General features: G+C 44.3%; 1 protein-coding gene across 1 annotated transcript in view; it reads left to right on the top strand.

Moving 5' to 3' along the window:
* LOC146203499 (cytochrome P450 4V2-like) overlaps window positions 1–25,967 on the top strand; it is an 82,815-nt gene that overhangs the window by 36,912 nt on the left and 19,936 nt on the right. The window contains exons 8-9 of the mRNA XM_084603052.1: window positions 1,746–1,919; window positions 16,543–16,609. Coding sequence (XP_084459178.1) covers window positions 1,746–1,919; window positions 16,543–16,609 — 241 coding nt within the window. The remainder of the gene's footprint in view (window positions 1–1,745; window positions 1,920–16,542; window positions 16,610–25,967) is intronic.

Below are 25,967 nucleotides of genomic sequence, written 5' to 3'. Positions count from 1 at the left end.
GGGCACATTCATTGGTGTGCGGTACTGTGCAAAATGCGGGAGTTAAAGCCTCTTTCAGTTTCTCCTATTAGATAAGGTAGGTGCGCAGGGCGGCCAAGTTAAGGCCCTGAAGGTAGCGATCGCTTGCAATTAAATCTATGGAGGAAACGATCCTGTCACAGATAGGAAGTCTGTGTCTCAGATGGATATCGCGAAAATGCATCGATAAAAAGCGTCACTGAAAAGGAGAAAAATTAATCTGCAGAAGCCTTGCATGCTTCAGACAAATTTTCAGAGCAATATGGCACCTTTTTCTAGTGTTTGCTATACAAATGGTTTTCTATCAGACTTGTTGGCGGAGGTCCAGGACCACCCCTGGCTCAGGAGAGCTTGGGAGGCGCGCAAACGAAAGGTATTCGCACCCTCGAAAAGTGCAGAGTGCAGGAGACTCTATGCAGACCAAGACGAATGGCTACACCCGTCGTTTCAGGACCTCTAAAATAACGAAACGTAAGAAGTTTTCAAGATCGTTAATTCTTGAAAAGCTGCCACTGCGATGTAGATTGGCGATAATCACTCCGGCCTCCGAAGTCCTAGCTCTTATTCTTGCCTGTGCCTGCTTCCAAAAACTATATATGTGACCAAAATGCCTCCTAGGGAGCAGAATACATATGATGCAGTTTGTAATTAGGGAACGCAACTTTGCGGCTTGGCTCGAATTGTAGCCGTGAACAGAAAACGACATTAGAGCAGCTGAACAAAACCTTTATATATCGCTCGTCGTTGGTTGGTGGCCGCAGTTTGGTTTGACGTTGTGGCCTGTTCGGTGCAGGTGTTTACCGATATATGCACTGGGATCTTGAGGTGCATCTTGCTCAAAAAAGGAGTGAATGCAGACAACACTGCTGTGGTGCTTTCTCTACTAAGGTCTTTTTGCTACTCAACCCCAGTTCCTCCATTTGGTTCTGAGCTGCAGCGCCAGCATTTCGGAACATGCAAACGTGTTTTTTACTTTGCGTTAAAGGACTGTGTATAAAAATGAATTATGAGCCATCCCTTTACGGTGTCCTCAACGCGCCGCCATTTTCACGCCTCTATAGCCGATAGGCAATAAGCAAACAAATGAAGGGAGAATGATGGACTTCGTTTTCGACGGCTATAAGAAGGAAGCCAAAGGCCACTGACACGAAGGAAAGCATAGGGGACATTTTTGTATTAAACAATGTGAAGTAGTAATGTAATCGTGCAGAAAATTGATAAAATGGTAGGAGAATCGACCAGATTTCGCCGGTGGGATCCAAGACCAAAGGTGTGGCATAGTCTCACAGGCAAAAATTATTTCACCAAACCCAATGTGTTTCCACAGCAGCAGTATTATGAGACTTTCGTGATGCTATGCACTGAATCGTGTTTCTTGGCTTGGGCACCGTAGGAACACCCTAAGCTGAGGGCGAGTACAATTTCGGTGCAGTGTCTTGTTCATGTTGACTTGATTGTGTGTAGAACCGCTAGAATGATCTAGGTTTTCTAGGGTGAACAGAATGAAATATGTTTAATCAGATATAACAGAGCATTCCTTGGACACATTTTCGGTCTCCTTAGAGAGGCAAAAAAGTTAAGGCACGGGGGTGCTGTAAGGCTTCGACTGTTTGTCTTCAGCTACAAAAAGGCGGAATTGCTTCATTCAAGTTTTACTTTACAGCATACCGGTCATCCCGCTTTAGACCGTGGAATCCATGTTATTGCACAGGGATTTGCCATTTCAGGGTCATGAGACAACTGCAGTGGGACTGACATACCTACTCTACATGCTGGGACTTCACCCAGATGTGCAAGGAAAAGTGGCAGAAGAAATTGAGCTTGTATTTCGTGGAGACCTCGACCGGGATGTTACAAGAGAAGACGCTTCGGCCATGAAGTACCTCGACTGTGTTATGAAGGTTTGGGCAGTCTTGTGGTCACTCCTTCTCTCTGTCGTCGTTGGTGCCGCGAACATGAGAGTGGTTTGTGGCTTAATGTTGGCACTGCAGACGCGAAGAGTATCGTTTGCTCCGGTTGTGAAACTTATGATGAGCTTCCTGCGCGTGATGCTGACGAATAAGGTCGTTAATTTTTAATAAGTGATCATAACGCTATTGCCTCGTTAATTCCTTAAGATATATGAGCGTTGTGAACAAAGCAGCCCAGTCATTGACACTTTAGCATTCCTAAAGTCACAGACATGAATCTTGCAGTAGATTTTATTTCCTTCTCCATGGAGAAAAGAGTCCACGTCCAGGCTAAGAACGCGCGGATAATGGGATATCTTAAATTCAACACAAAAATATTTATAGTGCGCTCATTGGCAGCTATAAACCTTTACGCATGCAAGACTAAATGAAGATCGAGATGTCTCCAACAAGCTTTCAAACGAACTTGGCGTATGAATGCCACAGGAACGAATCACTTGATATGATTAGCGGTGCGCTTTGGTTTGCAATTTAGACTATTTGAAAAAGCCATTAGTGTGACCTGTTAAGCTCTACTAAAGGAGAACGTTCTGTTGTTACAGGAAACAATATAGACGTACTTTTTTACCCCCTCTCGAACGTTGGCGTCGCTGGCATTCACAATACTTGGTCACTGTCAGAGGCGGCTATGTCTGCAGAACTGACTTTCTCTGATAGTGTTGGCGCATATATTTTTTCGTATATAATATTCATGAAACGAGAGAGCTCTACCATAGCGATTATTTAGTTACCTCCCAGTAGAGGTCAACTCAGGCAGCGTGGGCCCTATGTATACACCCCAGACAGGCACAACGATGCACAACTACGCAGCATCGCTGATTGGAACTTCTCGTGTCTAGCTTCTCAACATCACCTTTGTGTTTGCTGCGAAACCCCGATGGGGTAATAATACATTGTCCATCTATCATCTCAACCGCTTTCCTAACCTCGCATGTTTAAAGTCTTGCCAGAGCTGAGGCACCAATGTTGGGACAGGCGGAACTGATAGTTAAGAAATCCCGCTGGCGAATTAATTTGTAAAACTGAGCTTTCGGACGGTGGACTTAAGAAGCCCCTTACACCTGCTATCGTATGTCGGTCTTAGTGGTGCAATTCCTGAAAAACGTTCGATGGTGTGAAAACACGCGGAAGCCAGGAGACACAAAATGGAGTGAAGGCTGGGTGGTCTCCTTGCCTAGAGCCTTAGTCTACTCCACGGTACAAAATATATGGGTGGGCACACAGCACGGGCAAGGCACTGGACGCAAGGAACCAGATAAAGTACCAGCAACGCTTCTCCGAACCGAGCTGCTGATTGCAGCGTCAACGTCGATGTAGCGGTGAATCTTCGTGGAAAACTAAAACACATACATGAAAGCCGTCGTTGCGATAGCAACCAGCTCATATCGCACGGCGCATGCCGTGTGATATGACATTTCATTACGCAAATGATGTTCTGCCATTGCTGTAAATGACCAAAGTTGGGCGCCGCATTTTGAACCATTTGAGGCGGCCGCCAAATAAACATGGCGAATTAGAAGTGCAGTGTAGGCGGCTGTTAGCTCACCGCATTTTGGTAGAGAGTTTGGTGGGTGGTAAAGTAAGCTGACACATCTTATTGTAATTGCAGAAAGCACTGAAACTACGTCATAAGAGAACTTTTCAGCTCTGTCATCTTTTATAGGAATAATAATGAAGACGCAGATTTACAGCCGCATGAGGGTCGTAGTTACCCTCCCGTTGCAAATGCTTCGCTCTCATAGAGAAACCATCGAACCGCGCCGTCGTTGCTAAGCGCACCAATGCGGCCCGCTGACTCAAGCGGATGATTTGCGCGAGACGGGGCATTTCAGAGAGCAACAGAAGGGGAAGTTGGGCGAGTTTTAGGTTGTTCATGATGGTTTCGTGAGCGCTCTTTAACCCAGAGACAAATAAAAGAAGACAAATAAAGGCCCCAGTCCTGTGTTTTCTTCTCTTTGTCTCTGTGTTAAGCAGCACCCACCAAACCAACATGAATTTCAGAAAGCGCCGCGATGCTTTCTAATTATCTGTCTGATCGGTTCGTGAGTACAACTTTAGGGCTCATATGGCTCGATGACTGTCCAGGAACTTCGCGCGATAGGCAGCGAAGGATCATCAAAGACTTTCTTAAATGTCGGCTCTAAACACTGCCTTTTTGCCTTGCACTATGCACTCACTGCAATATTAATGAATTGAACAGCCTTTCCATGATGGGCAAAGCAAGCAAAAATATTCGCAGCTTATATTTCAAAAAGAAAAGTATGTTCCATGCACATGTCACATGTTTGCTTGTCACATGTTTGCTTGCCACATGTGATGTGTTGCACATATAAAGTTTTCTTTTAATATGCATGCGGGCTCACCATTTGCTTATTTTTTAGAGAAAAAAAAGTACTCCGCAGCACGTTATGACGGTACGCTCTAATCATATGATGTAGTTGAGCGACATCTTGTGTTGATTGTTTTAATACAGCCTGAAAATAATCTCCTATTAAACCGTTTCGACAGTAAAGAATACGCGCGCGTGGCGCCTTCCTAGCTTCATACCATTTCCTCACTCATCTTTCGCTTTCTTTCCTTATTGTCCGTTTATCCCCCTCTGCCCGTGTACGGTAGCCTGAGAATCGCCTAATTAACCTTTCTGCTATTCTGTTCTTCTGTTTCGTTCTCTTTCTCAGACATCTTTTGCGTTTCGCAGGAGCGTTTTCGCAAGCCAGCGCATGAAAATTTAACCGACTAGGTGTAAGGCCCAGCGTATGCCTTCCACTTCGCGTGTGTGTGTGTGTGTGTGTGTGTGTGTGTGTGTGTGTGTGTGTGTGTGTGTGTGTGTGTGTGTGTGTGTGTGTGTGTGTGTGTGTGTGTGTGTGTGTGTGTGTGTGTGTGTGTGTGTGTGTGTGTGTGTGTGTGTGTGTGTGTGTGTGTGTGTGTGTGTGTGTGTGTGTGTGTGTGTGTGTGTGTGTGTGTGTGTGTGTGTGTGTGTGTGCGTGCGTGCGTGTGTGTGTGTGTGTGTGTGTGTGTGTGTGTGTGTGTGTGTGTGTGTGTGTGTGTGTGTGTGTGTGTGTGTGTGTGTGTGTGTGTGTGTGTGTGTGTGTGTGTGTGTGTGTGTGTGTGTGTGTGTGTGTGTGTGTGTGTGTGTGTGTGTGTGTGTGTGTGTGTGTGTGTGTGTGTGTGTGTGTGTGTGTGTGTGTGTGTGTGTGTGTGTGTGTGTGTGTGTGTGTGTGTGTGTGTGTGTGTGTGTGTGTGTGTGTGTGTGTGTGTGTGTGTGTGTGTGTGTGTGTGTGTGTGTGTGTGTGTGTGTGTGTGTGTGTGTGTGTGTGTGTGTGTGTGTGTGTGTGTGTGTGTGTGTGTGTGTGTGTGTGTGTGTGTGTGTGTGTGTGTGTGTGTGTGTGTGTGTGTGTGTGTGTGTGTGTGTGTGTGTGTGTGTGTGTGTGTGTGTGTGTGTGTGTGTGTGTGTGTGTGTGTGTGTGTGTGTGTGTGTGTGTGTGTGTGTGTGTGTGTGTGTGTGTGTGTGTGTGTGTGTGTGTGTGTGTGTGTGGAAGACTCTCTCTCTCCATCCATCGCTCTCTCTGTGCTGCTTTCCGCGCTCTCTACACAACTCAAGCCGACACAATACGTTAGAAAGTAAGCAGACTTGGTGACCTGACGGTAGCTAGTCATAACGTCGCTTTTCGAAAAATGTGGGTAGCACAGTCAGTACCTAAAGTAATTGATACTTTGAGACTACGAGCGTTGTCCTCAGAGATGAACATTACCGGCTGCGCCGGTGCCTGTTCGTCAGTGCTGGAGCCACTTTGGAAATCTGTCGATTCTTCTGTTTACGACCAAGTCCTTAAACGTTTTAGTTCCTGCATTTAAAAGCCGCTGATAAGTAAACGTGGGAGATAATCGGCGCTTATGAACAGCAATGCTACTTTCCGCTTCAATTTTGCGCCATCCCACTGCAAATATTCCATTGCCGTTCTTGCTCTTCAGCTGAAACTCGCGCAGCCTTTCCGTGCGTAGCTGATGTCGAATGTTCGACAGCACGTATGTCATGACACACTAATACCGCAATGCCACAACATACTTCACTCGCCTCACTGCAACCCCAGGCTTCCGAATCACGGAATGCACCGCAAAGTATCAGTACCTGCAGGAGCACCGTCGTTTTTCATACTTGGCGCCAATATACAGTAGCAGACGACAGCGCGCTTTTTTCTGTCACCTTCTGTCACTTTATTTCTCTTTTTCTTCAGAATGCGTAACCCGATTGTGTGCTTACGTAACTTGGCACCCTCCGACCGCACACGTCAAGCGTACGTCACAATTTGAACAAAATGGCGAATTGTCGAGAATAGGGCCCCCGGATTATTCTTAACCGCTTATTTACCAAAGGAAATTCGACAGCGCCCCCTACCGCTTATATATCACACAAATCCCTAACATGCAAACGATTGAGTGTACGAATGGGATAAGCAAGCGAACGAAAATATGAACGAGTTACGTGTACAAAAACTGGAACTAATTCTGCCGTGTTTTAAGGTTTTTTTACATAAAGCAAGCCCAGCAACCATCAATATTTGCACGAACCCCGACTGAACGATCGTCAAAAGGCGTAACCAATCACGCCCGCCATGCCGCCTTTCTATGACGGAGCGAGTTGGCACGCTGCCAAGTTAATCGGGTGGGCTGCCGCCGCCGGCGCTTTCAACATAACAAGCCCTCGGTGCATAGCATCTTGGCCTCCGCTGACGGCGTAAAAGTGAAGAATTAGGTGAAGAAAAGTTAACGCTATAAGACAGGTTTCCAAGAACTGGGCGCGGTGCACGGTCCATACGCGCAGGACCACCACCCTTTATTTCTTATCGTCGTAATAACGAATAAAAAGTCTCAGTGCGCCATTGCAATACGATGACTTGAGTAAATCATATTCTCTAAGAACCTGTTTTAATGGAAATTTTTACACACATTATTACCTGGCATCAATGATACCATTAAGTTAGGCCGATCTTCACAACTTTAAGTGATCTGTTTCTGACCCCTAGCTTATTTATAATGCTGATTTGGTGCACCATATCACATTATTCATAAACAGGTCTATAATGTAGCTTTTAAAAAATCTTTAACCATAATTTTGCTGCTATTGTTTTATATCGTATAAATTATGCTTCGTGTTATTTTTCATTGTTGTGAAATTCTCTTCCACTTTGTAATGTACTCTGTGCCCTGAGGACAAAGAAAGAAAGAGAGAAAGGAAAAAAGAAGCAATGAAAGAGAAATAATTGCTATAGAAGAAGTGAGGGGAGCTCAGTGGGAGCTCGCAGAACTCAGATAACCTTTAATACAAGGAAGGAATAAAGTAGCGAGCGAACTAGGACTCACACGAGTGCGTGCGGAGAGGGCGAACAGATGAGTGCGCATATTGATGCGCAAACCAAAGAAGCAAAGTTAAATAACAAACGAGATGAGCGATGGCTAATACTTCGTTGTCAACGAGCCACCGCCGCTTATTCGTGCTGCATGTTCAAGTTAAGCGTGAAACATTATTCGCCTTCTACGCCTTTTTTTTAAGCATGCACGACTTCACTGATTCACAAAACTGCGTTTAATAATGCACCTAAACAAAAGCAACGCAGCAAAAATATTTTCGTCTTATCGGCCACAGTTTACAAGAAAATGGCCCTCAAAGAGCGCGTATTCCCAGTAGAAAAGCACTGCCGGCCACTACGTCACGGGCCGCTGGGCGAACTGCCATCTCGTAGGGCTTAGGCGAACTGGGGGACTTTATCTGAGCCCGGCGCGGCCCGCTATGTCTTCACCTATATATCTTACACAGTGACGTACTCAAATCGTTGTCAGAAACCGTGCTATCCATGCTCAAATCTTTATTTCACAACACTTTGCCCTACATCCCATCCCTTCAAATCCTGTGCCATACTTTGCCGGAGAAGATATCAGGGTAGGCTCCCTACGCACGTTGCCCGTCGATGATTTGTTTTGTAGCCCTTGTGTACCTCTAATGCGTAAGCATTAGAGGCGCCATGACGGAAACTTTTCTCCTTGCGTCCACCCACCTGAACCCTCGGTTGGCAGGGGGAAGGGCTGAGAGAGGAGAAACCCCATTCACTTTCAGACATGGGAGGCAGGAGGTAGATCAAGACAGGTTGGAAGATGGTATAGAAATTTCTCTCTCCAGGAGAGGACAGGAAAATGGAGAAGGATAACGAAGAAAGATGGAGGCGAAGGGGGGGGGGGGGTGAAAACTGAAGAAAGGGTATGTAAACACATAGGTGAAACCGCAGTCCACAGTATAATGCTAAACTTTGTGCCACAATAATCGCATTGCATCTCTCTATATACTTTTTTCTATGCAAGAAATGGTCATTTACCCCTCCACGGGGCCACTTCATGTTGATTACGAGTGATTTAAGACCGTTAAGCGTTTCTGTAGCCGTGGGAAAGTAATTAATTATTTTGCTTTAACTTCTTTCATGGTTTCGCATGTCTAGCATGGGAACCCAGGCAGTATCTTCTTTTCTTAGAGCGAGAACGGACCGATCATTTGTAACCAGACAAACAAACGCAAGATGCAATGCAAGTTGCGATTAATTTTAAATTGCTGACCACTTTTTGTTTGGCACCGAAGATATTGTAAATAATTATGCGCATACAAAACATTGCGCTTCACTGTATTAAATATATAGTATATATCGCAGCGCCATTTAACATTGGGATGATTGCGTACAAGTAGAGTGTGAAGTGTACACCCGTCATATCAAAAAGAGATTGACAGAGAAAACCATTAGTTTAAAATGTTGCCGAAACACAACACCAAAGTGCATTTCGTGACGTAGTGCGGATCACGAACGAGCAAGGAAGCGCCAGAAATAAAATAATTATATTGTGGGTAATCAACAGGATCTAACGACAACTCATATCGAATGAATGCATATTGAAGAGCTCTTGACAATACTTAACGGCAGTATATTACCAACGTGCAATAAAAAACAGCAGGAAACAGGGCTCATCGCGGTACAAATATTTTTTGTAATGTGTAATATTGCTCATTTGCTTTGCGTTAAAAAAGTGATAATATGCGCCTGATGGTTATAGGAACCAGTCAAGCTTCGCATTACTGAAACTGCCTCTGACAGCAAAACTGAACACGGCCAATCATTTTCTCATCCTCTGAGGCCTGTATATAATGTGACAGTTGCGAATATCACCAGAACATGTATGAGCAAACAGCTTAGAAGAAGCAATAACGCGTGTACAGTTAGTAGGCGCGTTCAAGCCCCACTCACGATACTCCGCGAGAATTAATGCTAACGACGTGGCCCCCGTTCCGTTAATGAGGTACGGTTTTGTCGTAACTATGGATAATGGCAGAACTAATCCGCGTTGCCTAGTTACCGAGCCATAGTGTCTAAAAACAATTGCCTTTATTTCATGCTGACATGCATCGTTGATGACTGTTTCATTTCGGCTTGGTTACACATTCAATAACAAATCGCAAAGTCAAGCAACCTTGCGAAATGACGCGCGAGCCACTATACATGACCTTAGCAGCAAGGGTCATTAATGTTACGCAGAGTACTATTGCATGACATGAAAACATAATATTTATTAGGTGTGGCAAAAGAAATATGAGCAGATCTCGATTCCCCTCTGCGAGAAACTCCGAATATAATCCTAAACGTGCGCGAGGTTTATTTACAGCATTTTTCAGAGACATCATACGACTAGAATTTCTTGACGTATGTCATCTATTTTCTGTTGTTACTTACAGGAGCAGGCAGGCCCTGGTTGTGAAGTTTGAGAACTCGGCGTTTGAGGTACCGCTGTCAGCCATATGTCCTGACAAAATTACTAGCGCGGTAAGCTCGCATGGGCCCTTTGTGGGCATCACTGGGAGTAAGATCGACATCCACGGCTGTTTCTCTTTGCAAATTTCCTTAGGAAACAGAACATTCTTCATGTCTGTGTTTTGTGATTGCAAATAGGCCTGCAATCCCAGTAGACGGAATAATCGGACAGGACATCATATCGGCCCAGAAAATTGATATTTTAACAACTGAAGGGGTCTTGGATCTACAAGAGTGCCGAATTACTATCAAAAACTGGCGAGATGATGCGCCCGAGCGTATATCCGTGAGGCTGACGTGCCTTTTCACTGTACCGGACTTGTCGCAAATTGTTTGCTGGGCAAAGCTGGCGAAACCTGTGCGCGTAGGGCAGGTTGGCGTCGTCGAGGTTGATGCTGTTTTGGCACATGGATTTATAGGGTCCGCGACTCTAGTGAAGCCAGACGGAAGATGCCGCGTTCCCGTCCACCTTGCAAACTTCACTAATGAGGAAATAATTTTGCCCCGAAATAAGAATATTGCTACATATCTGTGCGCTGTGGAGGAACCAAAAGACGAAAAAGTGCTTGCGGTCACAGATAATTGCCAGGAATTGACAGATGATGAGATCGCGTCTCTCTTTGAGGTGTCTCACATACTTGAGGAGGAGTTGGCCCAACTGAGGAAGGCAATTAAGGCATACACTGAAGTGTTTTCTTGAGGCAACTTTGACCTCGGACAATGTGGGGCAATCAAACACCACATAGAGACACGGGGCACATCTCCTGTGTATCAGATGGCCTACCGCATTCCATATGCGCAGTGCGAGGAGATGGCCAAGCAAGTGCAGGATATTCTGAAAGCCGGAATCGTAGAGCATTCCAAGTCCCCGTGGGGTTCGCCTGCACTGTTGGTTGAAAAGCCAGATGGGTCATTCCGTTTTGTAGTTGACTACAGGAAGCTAAACAGTGTCACCAGAGTGGACCCGTATCCGCTGCAGATTTTCACAGTTGAGATCGGCCAAGTACTTCTCAGTTGTGGACTTGTCATCTGGCTTCTGGCAAACCGAGATGAATCCTTCTGATAGAGAAAAAACAGCGTTTAACACGACCACTGGTCAATATCAATGGACGAGAATGACCATGGGATTAGTAAACTGTCCTGCTGTCTGGCAGCGAGCCGCCGACGTTGTGCTCGAGGGGTTGACTGGCCACACATGTCACGTGTACATGGATGACATAATCATCTATAGCTCTACGATCGAGCAGCACATGATAGATATTGAGGCAGTGCTGAGGAGATTGAAAGGCGCCGGGCTGAAGTTGAAGCCGAGAAAGTGCCAATTTTTGAAGGTGAAAGTAAAGTACCTCGGGCATGTAGTGTGTGCCAACGGCGTGCAACCAGATGAGGAGAACGTTGAGGCGGTTATTCGCTTTCCCAACCCAAGCGCTGTCAGACAGGTGCGAAAGTGTCTGGGCTTAGTAGGGTATTATCGACGTCACATCGCAAACTTTGTGCAAATGGCTAAGCCACTGACATTGCTAACAGCAGAGCACACACATTTCCAATGGACTGCCGAGGCACAAGCTGCTTTCGAGAATCTGAAAAGAAAGCTCCAGTGCAGGCGACCGCATCGTCAAACGTCGACGGGTCACGTGACATGACAAACCGCCGCACGCTGTCCCTCAGCCCATTCACAAACTGTGCTCTCATTTGATCCTGCAGCAATTTGTTCTTGATTTTGCTTTTCTCGTCCGATCCTTCGCAACTCGCGTTGCGAAGGATCGGACGTCTTCGCTAGGTACCTGTCGGGCACCCATAAACCGCTGCATGCGCAATCTCAACGGCTCCGTGTCAAACCTCGCGATCATAACCTCTTTGAACTTGGAAAATGTCGCCTCCCTGGCAGCTACATCAGGCCACACAAACTCTTTGGCAGTGCCTGCCATCTTACACTTGCAGAGACACAGCACATGACTATCGGCGCAAGAAACGATGCTGACAACTTGCTCCACAGTATTCAGAAATTCGCGAACAGGTCCGATACCATCAAACATAGGGATCAAATGGCTAAACGCTAGTACACTCGACCCATGCGCCATGACTGAATCTTCAGCTTTCGCGTTCATTTCAATGCCAGTCTAGCCAGTCGGCCGAATTCCGTGTATCCCTCCTACTCTCCGCGGAAAAGGGATCCGTTTAAAAGCAATGCCAGACCCGAAAAAGCCGCTGCCACCATATTGTGATGTCCCGGTCGGTCGTTTCAGCGACGGTGGCGGCGCCGCGCGGCCTGTTTTTGAAGCAGCGAGCCGGTGGTAGCTCTTCGCGGCGCCGGCGACCGCATTGGTTTGGAGCGTGGAGATGCGAGCAGAAAACGAATATTTTTGTGATTCCGAGATGTGCAAATCAATAAACTGTTTGATAAAGCAAGTATGTTGTTCCTGCCACGGAGCAAATGTGTAAAAAGCAACGTTTCGGTTCGCTGGGCCGGTTTGTACGACGTTTTGACTTGGTCGATGCGGATTCTGAGAGACGTATTTTGTTGAGGAAAAAAGCCGCGTCGTCAGTGCATTCATGCTCGCGAATCGCATTAAATTTGGGCTTAATATCATGCCATCGCAGCTGCACGAAAGTGCTGCTGTGTTTAAACACCAAGCTGATATGAAACGTATGGTGATATCTTTTAAGCGGGACGTGCAAAAGAGGGAGCCCTTTCTCTCATTAATAACCGCCTATGCACAACGTTAATGCACAATCATTGCGTAACAAAGGTGACGAGTTTGAATCATTCCTTTCTGCACTTAATTTTCGTTTCAACATAGTGATGGTGACTGAAACATGGTATCAAAGCAGTGATGAAGCCTTAGAATTGCCAAACTATAACACGTATGTGCAAAATCGCGTTGATAGACGAGGTGGGGGCGTTATGATAGCGATAGACAGAAATATAAAATGCAGCGTTCTTACCGATTTCACTGCAACTAATGATGACTATGAAATACTCTCTTTGCAAAGTGGTAAAAACATCTTTTCTGTATTGTACCGCCCTCCAAAAAGCAACTTCTTGAATTTTGCCTGCTTCCTTGACGAATATCTCCAATGGATCACAGAGAACAATCTTAACGCTTTCTTGGGGGGCGATATAAACATAGATTTTCTTTCACATTCAGCTAATAAAGTAGATTTAGAGTCAATACTGCAGTGTAACGGCTTTAATAACGCCATAAATGTCCCTACGCGATTACAAGCAGCGACAGCAATCGATGTGTTTTTTACTAACTCCTCAGCTGATGGTCTGACTTCTGGAGTAATAAATGGCCACATAAGTGACCATCTTCCAATATACATGCTTATTGAGAGTGTCTCCTGTCCTAAAAATCGTAAGTTCCCATTTACTACCTTTCGACGAATTAATCATGACACAATGGATCATTTTAGGGCAGTATTATAAATGTTAACTGGAATATTGTGCGAAACAAAGAGGACCCAGAAGAGGCTTACAATACTTTTATTGCCATATTTAAATCTATTTACGAACAATGTTTTCCTCTTGCAACATCCAAAAAACCGCGCAGAGCTCGCAAACCATGGATAACCGCTGAATGCCTCATGATGATAAAAACAAAAACAGACCTGTACAATCGCTTTATCCTAACCAGGTCATCGGATGATCTTGTACAATTCAAAGCGTACCGGAACAAAGTTACGTCTTTTCTTCGTCAGGCGAAAAAAGAATACATGGAAAAACTATTCAACCAAGATTTATTAAAAAGGAGCGATCTCGTGTGGCAAAATATAAATCGAGTTTTAAATCGAGTTTTAAATCGAGTTACAACTGCTACTAGTGCACTTGAAATGTTGGTGAACAATGAAAGAGTGAGTGGGAAACAACTAGCCGATGAGTTCAATAATTACTTTGTGTCTCAGGCAGTTTCCGGGAATAACAGTTCTAGTAACGTGAAGTGCATTGACTCGCGGGTTGTTTCCAGTGCATTCTTGTCTCCAACCAGTGCTAACGAAATCGAAAATTGTATCCTGGCTTTACGAAACAGCAAGTCTCCTGATATCGACGACCTCAAAACTTGCCCTGTCAAACATGTAGCTGATGTAATCAGTCCAGTGTTGGAATATATTTTTAACTGCTGTATTGAACATGCAGTATTCCCTAAGAGAATGCAGTTTGCCAGAGTCACAGTCATTCACAAAGGTGGAGACCGGAATAATCTTTCAAATTATCGTGCCATATCTATTTTACCTGTTTTCTCAAAGTGCTTTGAAAAGATCTTGTTCACACAAATATTACGTTTTTGTGACAAATACAACATAATAACGCCGAGTCAGCATGGTTTCAGAAAGAATTTTTCAACAGAAACTGCATTGCTAACACAAAAAGAGCTAGTTTTAGAGTCTTTTGAGCACAAACTTCTAACTCTTGGCATATTCGTTGATTTTTCAAAAGCATTCGATTGCATCAACCACAAAATAATGTTGGCTAAACTCGAACACTACGGTTTCCGCGGACAGTTTTTTCATATATTACAGTCCTATTTAAGTTCTAGATCACAACAAGTAAAAATAAACAATCACTTATCAGATGTCAAGCACGTGGTTTCTGGTGTTCCGCAAGGTAGTATCTTGGGACCGTTGCTGTTTCTTCTTTACGTCAATGACGTTGTCCGTATCAGTAATCTACCAACTTTTGTGATTTATGCTGACGACACCAGTTTATTTTTCAAAGCTGCCCAATTGGTAGACCTTGAGAAACAAGCCTCAAAATGCCTACAGTCGCTTCTAGAATGGTCTCAAAATAATATTTTAAACATAAACACTGAAAAAACCAAAGCTGTGCTGTTCAGGCCTCGAAACAAGTTGACAAATATGCCACCACTCTGTTTAAAGATCGGTGCGTCATGCATCCAAACGGTCTCGGCGGTAAAAAGCTTGGGCGTTATTTTCAACGAGAATTTGAGTTGGAATGATCATGTTGATATGGGGATGAACAAACTGTCAAAAGTTGTCGGTATTTTGTGTCAATTGAAATATTTTATGCCAAAGCGTATTAAGGAAATATTGTATAATGCTTTGTTTTCTTCTGTTGTTAAGTATTGCTTTTTGGTGTGGGGTACCACGACGTTTACTAATATTAACCGCTTATACCTCCTTCAAAAGAAAGCCGTTGGAAATGTTATGAATGTTCCCCAACTTGGACACACTGAACCAATTTTCAATGAGCTTCAAATTATCCGCTTGCCACAATTATACGAAACATTACTCTTGCGGCGGTATGAAATCGGTGTTCACAATAACAACTGCCTGGTAATAAAACTGTCAGGATTGCAACGCAAAGAGTCCATATACACTACACGAACGACACCCAAATGGCTTGTACCTAAGATCCGAACAAATTATGGTTACCAAATGCTGAGCTACACTCTCCCGCATGAATTAAGTAAACAGTATGAACGAATGTATAAATAATGAAAAATCGATTGTTTTATGTTTGTTCTTGTTTCTAAAAATGATATTATGCTATGTACCACTGCAATACTTCTGTAGGGTGCGTCGGCCTCGTCAAGCCTTTCTACTGGCTTTTTGCCGGCGCACCCAACATCCTCAAGATGTTAAATAAACATTATTCTTATTCTTATTCTTATTCTTATTCTTATTCTTATATTTATCTGGGTGCAGCTGTTCGTTACGGCTGTCGTTCAGCTTTAGTTTATTCTGATTCATCACCACGAGGTTAATTGAAATAAAAATAAAAATGAAGTACAAGATTAATAAGCATGACTTCATGGCCATACCGCCTCGACATAACGAAATGAAATGCTCACATTCCTCAGATGTACTTTCGTTCTTCAATGATGGCCATAGCTGCAGGCAGCGGTGATGGTGACGGTGTACACGGCGAGCTCAATAGGCGCGCCGCCATGACTACCGAGCCGCCTTCGTATCTTCAGGCAGTCGTCCCTCGGGAGACGAGGCTGGGTTGACCGGCTCTAGAGCGCCACCGCCCTTCTGTTGATTTCTTTGTCACCTCGGGCCCTTTGTTCCCGTTGCCAGAACTCTCGCCATTCCCGCAAGAGCGCACGTGTAGCCGTCATTGGCGCGTCTTGCTCGCATTCCAGCGTATTCAGCGACCCTTCTCGTATCCGGTTTTCGGAGAAAAGGCGACACGAGCAGGCAAAATTGTGGAGAGGTCGGTGGTTCCCGGAAGACACGTGCACCCGATCCCAAGTTCCGTTACAGGCAATTTGGCCATCACAGCGGGAGGGAAAGGTGATCTACTGATGTGAAATTCATTTTCTCGCAAATTGTAACCTTCCGTGTGGAGATTTCCCAAGGCTTAAAATCGATCCGGGGACATGTGCGCCCTTCGTCAAACGTACCGAGACGAAGTCATTTCTTAGTCGATCATGCGCGGTAGCTCATTATACATCGTGAACGTTCAAGATCTCTTTAATGGGAGATATACCCTTTTCTTCACGCCTCAAAATCGTAGGATTTTCAATGATGCTAGATCTCCAGCACACTAAAATCACACTCCTCAGACCCTAAATTTTTTAGAAAGGCTATACTCCTTTTTGGCTTATGTGCGATTCAGTGACCGCTAAGGTGCGTTGGAGACACGATTAATATCAAGAACATTGGGTGGTTTATCACGAAAGTTTTCGCAGCGTAGTCGCAGATTTATTATTGTTAATCTTGTTTCACCGAATTACTTTTCGCAGGAATCGCAGAGAATATTCACGATACTCCCTATCTACGGGAGACAAGTTGAAGAGGACTTCCAAGTCGGTAAGTTTGCTTCATTTTCAGCCATATTGCCGCGAAACCTTCAAAACTATATTTGTTGCTTTTTAACAGCCGCCGGCATACGGCCTTATCCCTCTGATTCTGGATTGCGTATCAGTTCTGTATTCTCTGTTTGTTAATGCTCGATGCCGCGAGTCACACGTTTATCAGTTTCGTTGTGGCGCAAGATGCACCGAGATCTGTCTCGAAGATTCCGGCCGCTCGTGTGTCTTTCTGCAATGTTCCAGCTTGTGCTTGTAGCAGTTTGCGATATTATCTAGATTGTTCTGAGGAGCTTTTAAATTGAGTGTTGGCTAGTGTGACGGGCATTCTTTGTTCGACGAGCACGTTTGTTGCTATCGCCGCCGCCGAGTTGCTTAGTTCGTTTGCGGGCGCAAGTCAGCCCAATAAAGAGTTTCTTCAGTGCAATCACCGACTCTTCATTTGTGTCATCGACCCTGGTCACCACCACGTGACAATATAAACAGGCTAATACGCGTCTAAGTCTGCACAACTCAGAGAAAAATATCGATACATGCACAGTTGTATGTATCTGATTACGTTAATCGATTATTTGTAATTACATCATATGTAATTTTGTAATCAATTGACTACTTTTTAGAAACAGTAACGTTTTGGATTACCGAATTATTTGTTCTATAATTGATTACAATACTCAAATTATTGTTTACAAAATAGGCTACAGTGGTGAAGCATCCTTGTTAATGTGATTACGTCAGATTTGTCGGCCACACGACGGTTCGCATGCCTTCCTGGTATGTTACGCTCTCCGTGGCCTTTGATCTTGGTGTAGCTGATGACGTTTATGGATGTTTCTTCAAATAAGTCTTGCCTAGCTAATTCCTTTCTTATCAAAACGTACTTCCTTTTCTTTAAAGTTCCTTGTTGGCTGTTGTGTTAGAATATACTATACTAGAAATTGGGAATATTGAAAGTGTACTATGTTTATTATCGTATAGCACCGTCTGATGTTCAGAAGAAAATAAATACAGATTATTTTTTTTTTAGCTTTTCAGCGGCAATACTTGTAGCGTTTTTTAACAGCGCTAACAATGAATTGCGGCGCTTCATAGAAGCCGTAGAAACTGGCATCGAAGCAGTACGCACCTACAAGCGGGTGTGCAAGGTGTTCGTATGTTATAACACCACGTTTCCCTCCAGGGTTTCTTTGATAGCGCAGCGGATTTTCTCTTCACGGGCAAACATTTAAAAATCAACGACAACATTGAAAACCACCTCCTTTTGAACATTAACAACTCGTAAAATAAATTCAAGTAAGCCGCACTAGTCCATTCCAGTTTTAGAGAGTATGTGTCATGAGAATAAAGATCCAAAAAAAGCAACGTAATAGAAATCGATTACTGCTCTGTAATTATTCAGGTAAGTTTCTTGGGCTATCATTGGCCACTGTAGTCAGTTACATTTCAGCTGGACTGATTTCGATTGCAATCACTTACTGATTTTCTACTGGATATATGCAGGGGGTGTTACTGCAGAGAATACCCCGAAGGTTTCACTGTTACACTAAGTTTATCCTTAGGAAGGAGCGATAATCCCGTTCCTAGTTACCGTCACCACTTCTTTATTTGCGCGGTTACTCAGGTGACACAAAGTGAATCGAAGTGCTATAAAAAGAATAAGTATCGTTAGAGCTTACTCTTCATTGCTAGCATATACAAAATCTTCAAGGGTGGAATAGTTTATGTTATCGCATCGGCTGGGAAACTTATCTGTATACTTCAATTTGGGTTGTGAAAAAGGCGGATAGGAAGCAGGATGAACGTTCACAGTTGTATTGCTTGCGGTGGCCCATTGTCAGCGCTTTCTGGCAGCTGTGCAAGCTAAAAAACAGATTGGTTGGCCTGCCGTAATAATGGCTTAGAAACCTGTTTTCGTGAAGTTTCGTGTCGCCTAGTCCTAGATTGCTCTGCCCGATTCATCCAACTGCTGATTTTTGCTAACAAAATACATTCGCAGCATTAGAACGGGTTTACAACATCAGAAATACCTGCTGTTTAGCGAAACACAATGTTCGTTCCGCAGTTAGCTGTTCCGCCTTCCTCAACAGCATCTTTGCTAGACCACTGGTTTTAATGAAGAGACTGGTGTCACTTGGCTTGTTATATGCTACGCGAGGAACTTTTCGGTGGGTGGAGCATTTTATCCCGCACTTCCGCATGCGTCCATCCTAATTCATAGTTTTTTACCCTATGGCAAAATGAAGGGTGCTGTCTCGAAATGTGAAGTAGTTCGCTATTTGGGAATGGGCAACAATACCCAGCAATCTCTCTCCCTCCTAAAAAGTAGAAGAGAGCAACTTGCCTGGCAAATTAAATATCGGTTTGTCTCTTAATACACAACAAAGCAGCTAGTGTGTTGTTCTAGTATTTAGGCAGGCGGGAATAGTATACCGAATTTCTGCAAGGTAAGCTGTGCCACAAATCATTTTAGTTTTCATTTCTTCATTCTCGATACAAATACGGGCCTCGTTACAGCATGCACACTGACCATGCTTTCTTTGGTTTCGAAACAGCATTGGAGAAAACAGCTAATCATCACCTACTGCTAAGTTTGCTTCGCTTGATATCGCAGCTGCATGTCCCAATTGGTTTTTATAGACAATTTTTTTAATAATCGCTCGCAGCCAGTGGACATAAATAAGTAGCAGGTCCTGAAGGCCTCCTTCCTACTGTGTAATGTTCCTTACCGGGAATTAATTACTTATATTTGCTTCTTGGTCGAAAATCAACATGTCAGCCATGAAAAAGAGCACGTCTTGGCTGTGAACTCAGAAGTTTCAGTCAGAGAACGGCCTTTCGTTCCAACTGTGCTCGCCCTCAATCAGCTTTCCCTACACCACTGTGTTTTTGTGTTTGCATGAGGGCAATAGCTGAGTGTCGTCACTGACTTTCTAATGGAATACGTGTTCCTTGACATCGTTTATATTCCTAGTAAGAGAAGGAAATCGCGGAAAGCGTGCCGAGTCGTAAACTCTAGAAATATTTTTAGGAATGAGCTGACAATCACAGGAGCGTTAAGCTATATTTCCGGCCAAAGTAAGGTTCCTTTATATCGATAAGAGACAAAAACAGTGTCTCTTTTTAAAACCGGGAATCTTTCCTTAGACCAGACGTTTAAAGCACAGTGCCATCTGCATCGTCCTAGAAAAGAGGAATTGTCACCATTGTTAATACAAGCCCCAGCCAGGGCCATCACAGTGACCGCCCTTATTCATAACTGAGAATTAGATTTTTGTTTTTAACAGATTCTTTCTATTTCCGTCATCCAGATGTGGTATTCCTGGTGGGAACCCCCTTAAGAAAAACTTAGTGGAGACTTGCTTAAGCGCTACACCGCCGCTTTGTCTAATGGGCCGGCAGGCTGACGGAACTGTGGTGATAACAAGGTACGCAATTAAGAGTAAACATTGAGGCATACCTGCACATTGGTTAATGGACAAGTACGCTCTCTTTCTGGCGGAGATAGAAACAGGGCAGGATTGAGCAACTTCGCCAGAAATTTTGAATTGCTGGCCAACTTGCAAGTTAGGCTGCATCCTAAGGAATTGGCTCAAGTGCAACATGGAAACAGACGCGTGTGCTGCTGGCGCTTTTGTGATTTCTTTGCAACAGCGGACTATACATCCAAAATTCCAAAATATAAATCCAAAATTTTCCTGCTTGCCTGCATAATAGAGTGGAGCAGTGCGCGATGGGAAGCAAACAGTGACAGTGACAAACTGCTCAGAGAGATGGAGTGGCACGGTAGCTGCGCCAACTGTGTACGACACGCCCATAGCTTGCTTTCTCGCTTGCTTGAAGGGGTCACCGAATGAAAGCTTAATATACAGTTTAGATGCTGCTGTCGAGTCTCTTACGGTATGGAGAAAATTCGAGTAAACAAACTCTGAGCGTTGCAACCCTATATGCCTCCAACAACAGTCATACATACACAGGCAGTATTATACGTGCCGTACTGGTACAGATGAACCTAAAATTCTCTTCTGCTTTGAAGAATTTCAGCCGTGTAATGGTCTCCTTGGTTGTTTGTTTTTAACCCACTTGTTAAGGTATTTCATAGAAGTCGGTCATTGGCGATTTCAATTAGCTGAAGTGTTTACCGCGGCAGCAGCGGCCTCCCGCTGAAGCATCCTCAAATGGGCGTTTTAAACCTTCAATATTTTTATAGTATCCTTCGGGATACGTTGTTTGACAAGGCTGCCCCAAGTTTCGCTACTTCTGGTACTCCATCAACTTACTGAGGCGAAAAGCTCCCAGTTTTCTCGCTCTCTTGAGCAAATAATTGGAAGTGATCCATTACAACACCCACCGACTCATTAGTGCACCGAGTCACATCAGGCCCACAGGGCGAAAAGTAGCAAATTCTCGAAGAAACTCCCACATCGACCCACGCAACCTTTGTAACTGAAGCTAATATCTGGGAAAGAGAATTTAGGCAGCGTGTATTCATGTTAGATTTAGGTTATGTTACACTCCGCTCACCCTGGCTTAATTTCATGCATCCATCGATGTGCAACGAAACTTGGAGTATAAAAACATTTTTCAGGAATGCTAATAGACATAAAATAAAGAGTACGTGTATTAAAGTTGGATAATTTCTAATTTTTCAGCAATATAATTCATTTATCTGTCTCATCGAAAATGTCTGTAACAGCCGAGAACAAGCGGTGAAGTTGTGGTTCATCTAAAGAACGACAAAATACTGAAAAATAAGCATATATTACGCTCGATAAGATAGTGTTCCTGCATATGCTCCTATATAGAAACACTACAAGAGGTTGACTATTAGGGCCCTCTTGTGGTAGCCAGCCACACATCAATTCATGCAGGAAGTTAATATAAGCCGCAGGAGGTGGCGCTGTTACCCCTGGAGCGGAGCGTCGGCGCTCAACAGCGGCAGTATAGCGCCAGTGCGTCGCAACCAGTCAGGAAAACTATGCAACCTGGGACTCAAATAGGTCGGGAGGGTTCGCTACCTGGAACGAACCCGCACACAATTATAAGGTGGCGGTCTGTGAGGGCTGGGTGCTGCAACAATCGTATAGTTACGCGTCAGCAGCACCGTTATCGCTTAGGTAGTGCTCTCGGCGTAGACCCAGATTGATCAGTCTGTTGGAAAGTAAAATGGAGCCGGCAATATCAACGGATGCGCATGCATGCAGATTCGCACGTGGTACACCTGGATGAGCATTGCTATACTTGTGATTTTTCCCTATTAGCTTCGCCGGCGAAAAAGCACTGTGTTTACACTGCTCGCGCACTCTTTTCACTTTCGGCTCATGTAAGTGGTGTGCATGAATTTTATGAGTACCTTTTTCGTAGTAAATTGCTACCTTGTCACATCCTCGAATTCTTTACAGTGCGCCGCTTATGAAAGCGGGAATTACAGTGGTAAGAAATCTAGAGGTGCAAGGGCAAGCCGCAAGGAGGGGCCAAGCGCCTCTGATCCAAAAATAATGTTCTGCCACAAGAAGCGTGACCACGTTTGTTGGCGTTGCTTAAAAGGACCCATAACGTGTAATAAAAAACTACGGTCTGTAAACTGCGTGGTGTTCAGGCAACAATATGTAGCATGGCATACAGTTTCGCGTAGCGGTACCACTTTTTGGCACAAAGACAACGTGGTGGTTAAAATAGAGTCCTTGCTTCATTCGACCACTTTTTATTTCAACTTATTCCTGTTTGTGCACCTGCGCACAGCTCGTTCATGAGACTGCATTACTATTTCCAAATATAAATATATAGCTACAAAAATAGTAAAACAACAAGTATGGCTCACTATATACACGCTGCCGTCGTAATAGCGGTACTATAGTACTATAAACTATACTCAAGCACTCCTTGCTCCCGATGAATTCGGAAATAAAGTAAGTTGTGGAGCAAAGTTCCCAGGTCTAATCACAGTAAGACTAATATAAAGCATTTATTTTGCGCACATATTAATTAGCAGTAAAAAGAAAGGACTTTCTGTCGCCTAACATTATAAGACGGCAAAATCACGTCTGCTCACTCAGGCTCACTCAGAAAACTTTGGTCCATCTGCGGGCTCACTCTCACTCAGACACACAAGGCCCGGACTCACTCACACTCATGTACTCAAACTCAAGCAAGCTGGCGGCTCATTCGGGCTCACTCAGGCTCATGGATACAAACTCACGCATTATGACGACTCACACGGGCTCATTCTAACTCAGAACTAATCTGGGCTCACTCACTCATATCAACTCACGACTCATATAAACTCACTCATCTCGTTTCACTCATATTTTACTCGCGACTCATCTGCACTCACTCACTTCGACTTACGACTCATCTGAACTCAAACTCATCATGGACTCACTCATTTCAACTCGCGACTCATCTGAACTTACTCATCTCCAGTCACTCATTTTTGACTCACGACTCATCTGGACTCACTCATTTCAACTTACGACCCATTTCAGCTCACTCATTTCGACTCACCGGGACTCACTCATTTCTGTTCTCGAAAGCAACGAGTGACGGTCCTAAAGCTTGCATACGTAGACGGAAAGCAATACAGAGAAAAACGCGGGAAATAAATAGAAAAGAAAAAAGAAGTGTAACATTACATGATTAGAATGTTTTCTTCTGTAATGAACGAGTTGAAAGGTTATAGGAAAAAGAAAAAATATGGTAGGGATTATGTCTTTTCAGCTGATTATATTACGAAAGCGTGGTCTTTTTAGTTATAGCACGGGCCAAATTTTGGAAACGGCTATGGCCGATTTGGTGGTTGCCGTCTTGTCGGGCACAGTCAAATTTGGTTGGATACCAATTATAAAGATGAAACTTCGAAGGTGAACTAGGCCAAATTCTAGAAATGGTCATGCCCAACTTTTTAGGTAACCATAGTGTCGAGGATGTTCAATGCAATTAGGAACTGATCGCTTTTGATGCAAATTGGCCAAAATCAAATTTCGAGGCTTGGTAAACCGTGTGTGACCCGAACCAAAATTTGGAGGTCACCATCATGTTCGCCGTCATCGAATTACGTAGTACGTTCATTTTGGTCCGAAATCGGCCGAGGTCAATCTACTGGGATGAGCGGACCAAATGTGAGGGCCGAGTCAAATTTGTAGGTCATCATCTTATTCGCCATAGTCATATAAATTGGACAGGTTTTTCCCCATATAGTCGAGGTAAAATTTCGGCGGTGGTGGGCAAAATTTAAGGCGGCCCTGGAGGTCACTATCGAGGTCGCCGTAGGCGAAATATGTTGGACAGGTTTTGAACCAAATCTACCGAAACGACATTTCAGCTATACCGGAATTCGCTTAAATTACGTACGTGGCCACGTGTTTGTGACCTCCTCAAACAGCCTACCCAATTAGAGCAATGGCACACAAATAGAAATATCACACAATATTCTTGGTCTGTGGTGGTGAGCCTATGACGTTTTTCGCAATAGAAAGAACGTTAAAAATGTGGTTACGCAATGGTCTCTTCGAACTTCATTAGCCTGGCATTATTAGCTATGCATGGCTAGCCTGGCTCGTTCGAATCGCTGTGCACCAATGAGCAGCTAACCCGTGAAATCATTTGCGAGATATTCCGAACTAAACAAACAGCAAAGGAAGAACTATATAGCCACCGCAATACAACACGCCAACGAGAACAAATGTTCGATTAACCTGCATTAATCGAAATAGTCAAAATAATTGCATAACAAAAACAACGAAATTGCTCTACATCATCAGCTCACCAAGAAGGTTTTTTTTTTTTTTTTTTCATTATTAGAACTACACAGGCAATTTGAGTCCGCTAGGATCTAATTAGCGACTTGTGCCCATTACTCACTCGATCACTTTAGGTCATGATTCTTCAACCTCTTAGCAAGAATTCATTTGATTTCATAGGACCTTTCTAGATAGGAATCAGCACGACTCAGATCATAATCTGAATGCGAGTCCAGACTCACTCACGACTCAGACCATGATCTAAATGTGAGTCCGGACTCACGACTCAGATCACGATCTGAGTGTTAGTCCAGACTCACTCACAACTCAGATCATAATCTGAGTGCGAGTCTGTAGTAACTCACAACCCATATCATGATCTGAGTGTGAGTCCGGGCTCACTCACGACTCAGATCATTATCTGAGTGTGAGCCTCAGTCAGCCCGAGTGAGTCGACTCATTAGTGAGTCCGCTGACCTATGCCTAATATTAAAGCTGTTTTACTTGTCTCATTTGTATATTGGTTTGGTTTGGTTTTGGGGTTTAACGTCCCAAAGCGACTCAGGCTATAAGAGACGCCGTGGTGGAGGACTCCGGAAGTTTCGACCACCTGGGGTTCTTTAACGTGCACGGACATCGCACAGCACACGGGCGCCACTTCGTTTCGCCTCCACCGAAACGCGGCCGCCGAGGCCGGGATTCGATCCCGCTTCCTTGGGCACAGTAGTCGAGCGCCGTAACCACTGCGCCACCCCGGCGGGGTTCATCTGTATACTAAACCGTGGGATATCAGAGGTATGTGTCACTGTAGAAAGTCGCGATTTTCATCGAAAATATTTCGGTTTGGTTATCTGCGCGCTGTAAGTATGTTTCTCTCATGTTTTCCTGGGATTTCTGCACTCAAACCGATATATGCTAAACTACATAAAGGGGAAAAGGATCGAGAAAAGAAATGTTACGGCCACTGGACGCAGCCGTCCAAACAGCTCTTTATATTTGCCGTAGAAAATAAAACCATGTACACACCCTTAATTCTTGTCGTAAAAAAAGAGGAGGCAAACAAAATGCAAGTAACAGCTAAAAATGCAATCCGCGTACGCATGTGGACAGATGCAGACAAACCAAAACTCGTGTACACCACTGCAGCGCTTACTGATAAACTTAATATAAAATTTACTTCTCTCCTAATACCATTGAGACGCAGCGGTCCTGCGCAGTCATCAGCATAGCAAGGCCTCAATAGTTTTTCAATCTATCTTTGCCTTTAGCTCTAGCTAATACTTATGTTGCACCAGGGGAGGCTTTATTCGTTTTATACGCCATGCGCAGCGCCTATAGGGGCGCCACTGAAAGCCGCGTAGTGGCGGCCGTCGGAACCCGAGGCGGGCCTCATGCGGCAAGCGTGGCCGTGGTGCGCGCGTGCGATCTGTCGTTTGTGCGAATCTCGCAGGCACTTCCGCGTTGACAGTGTGCGCAAGGGGATCGCCCTTTATAATAGTCGAATTGTGTTCGATAGCACGGCCGTCTGAAACTATACATCGCCTCCATGTGCATCAAGTGTCTCCTGCAGATTGGCGTCAACAAGGTTGCGTACGAAATGGAGTTCATTTTGAGTGCCCCGCT

Source organism: Amblyomma maculatum, chromosome 1 (assembly GCF_055883805.1).
Source record: "Amblyomma maculatum isolate TAMU_Amacu chromosome 1, ASM5588380v1, whole genome shotgun sequence".
NCBI classification, from domain to species: Eukaryota; Metazoa; Arthropoda; class Arachnida; order Ixodida; family Ixodidae; genus Amblyomma; species Amblyomma maculatum.
This window is presented reverse-complemented; position numbering and strand designations above follow the sequence as displayed.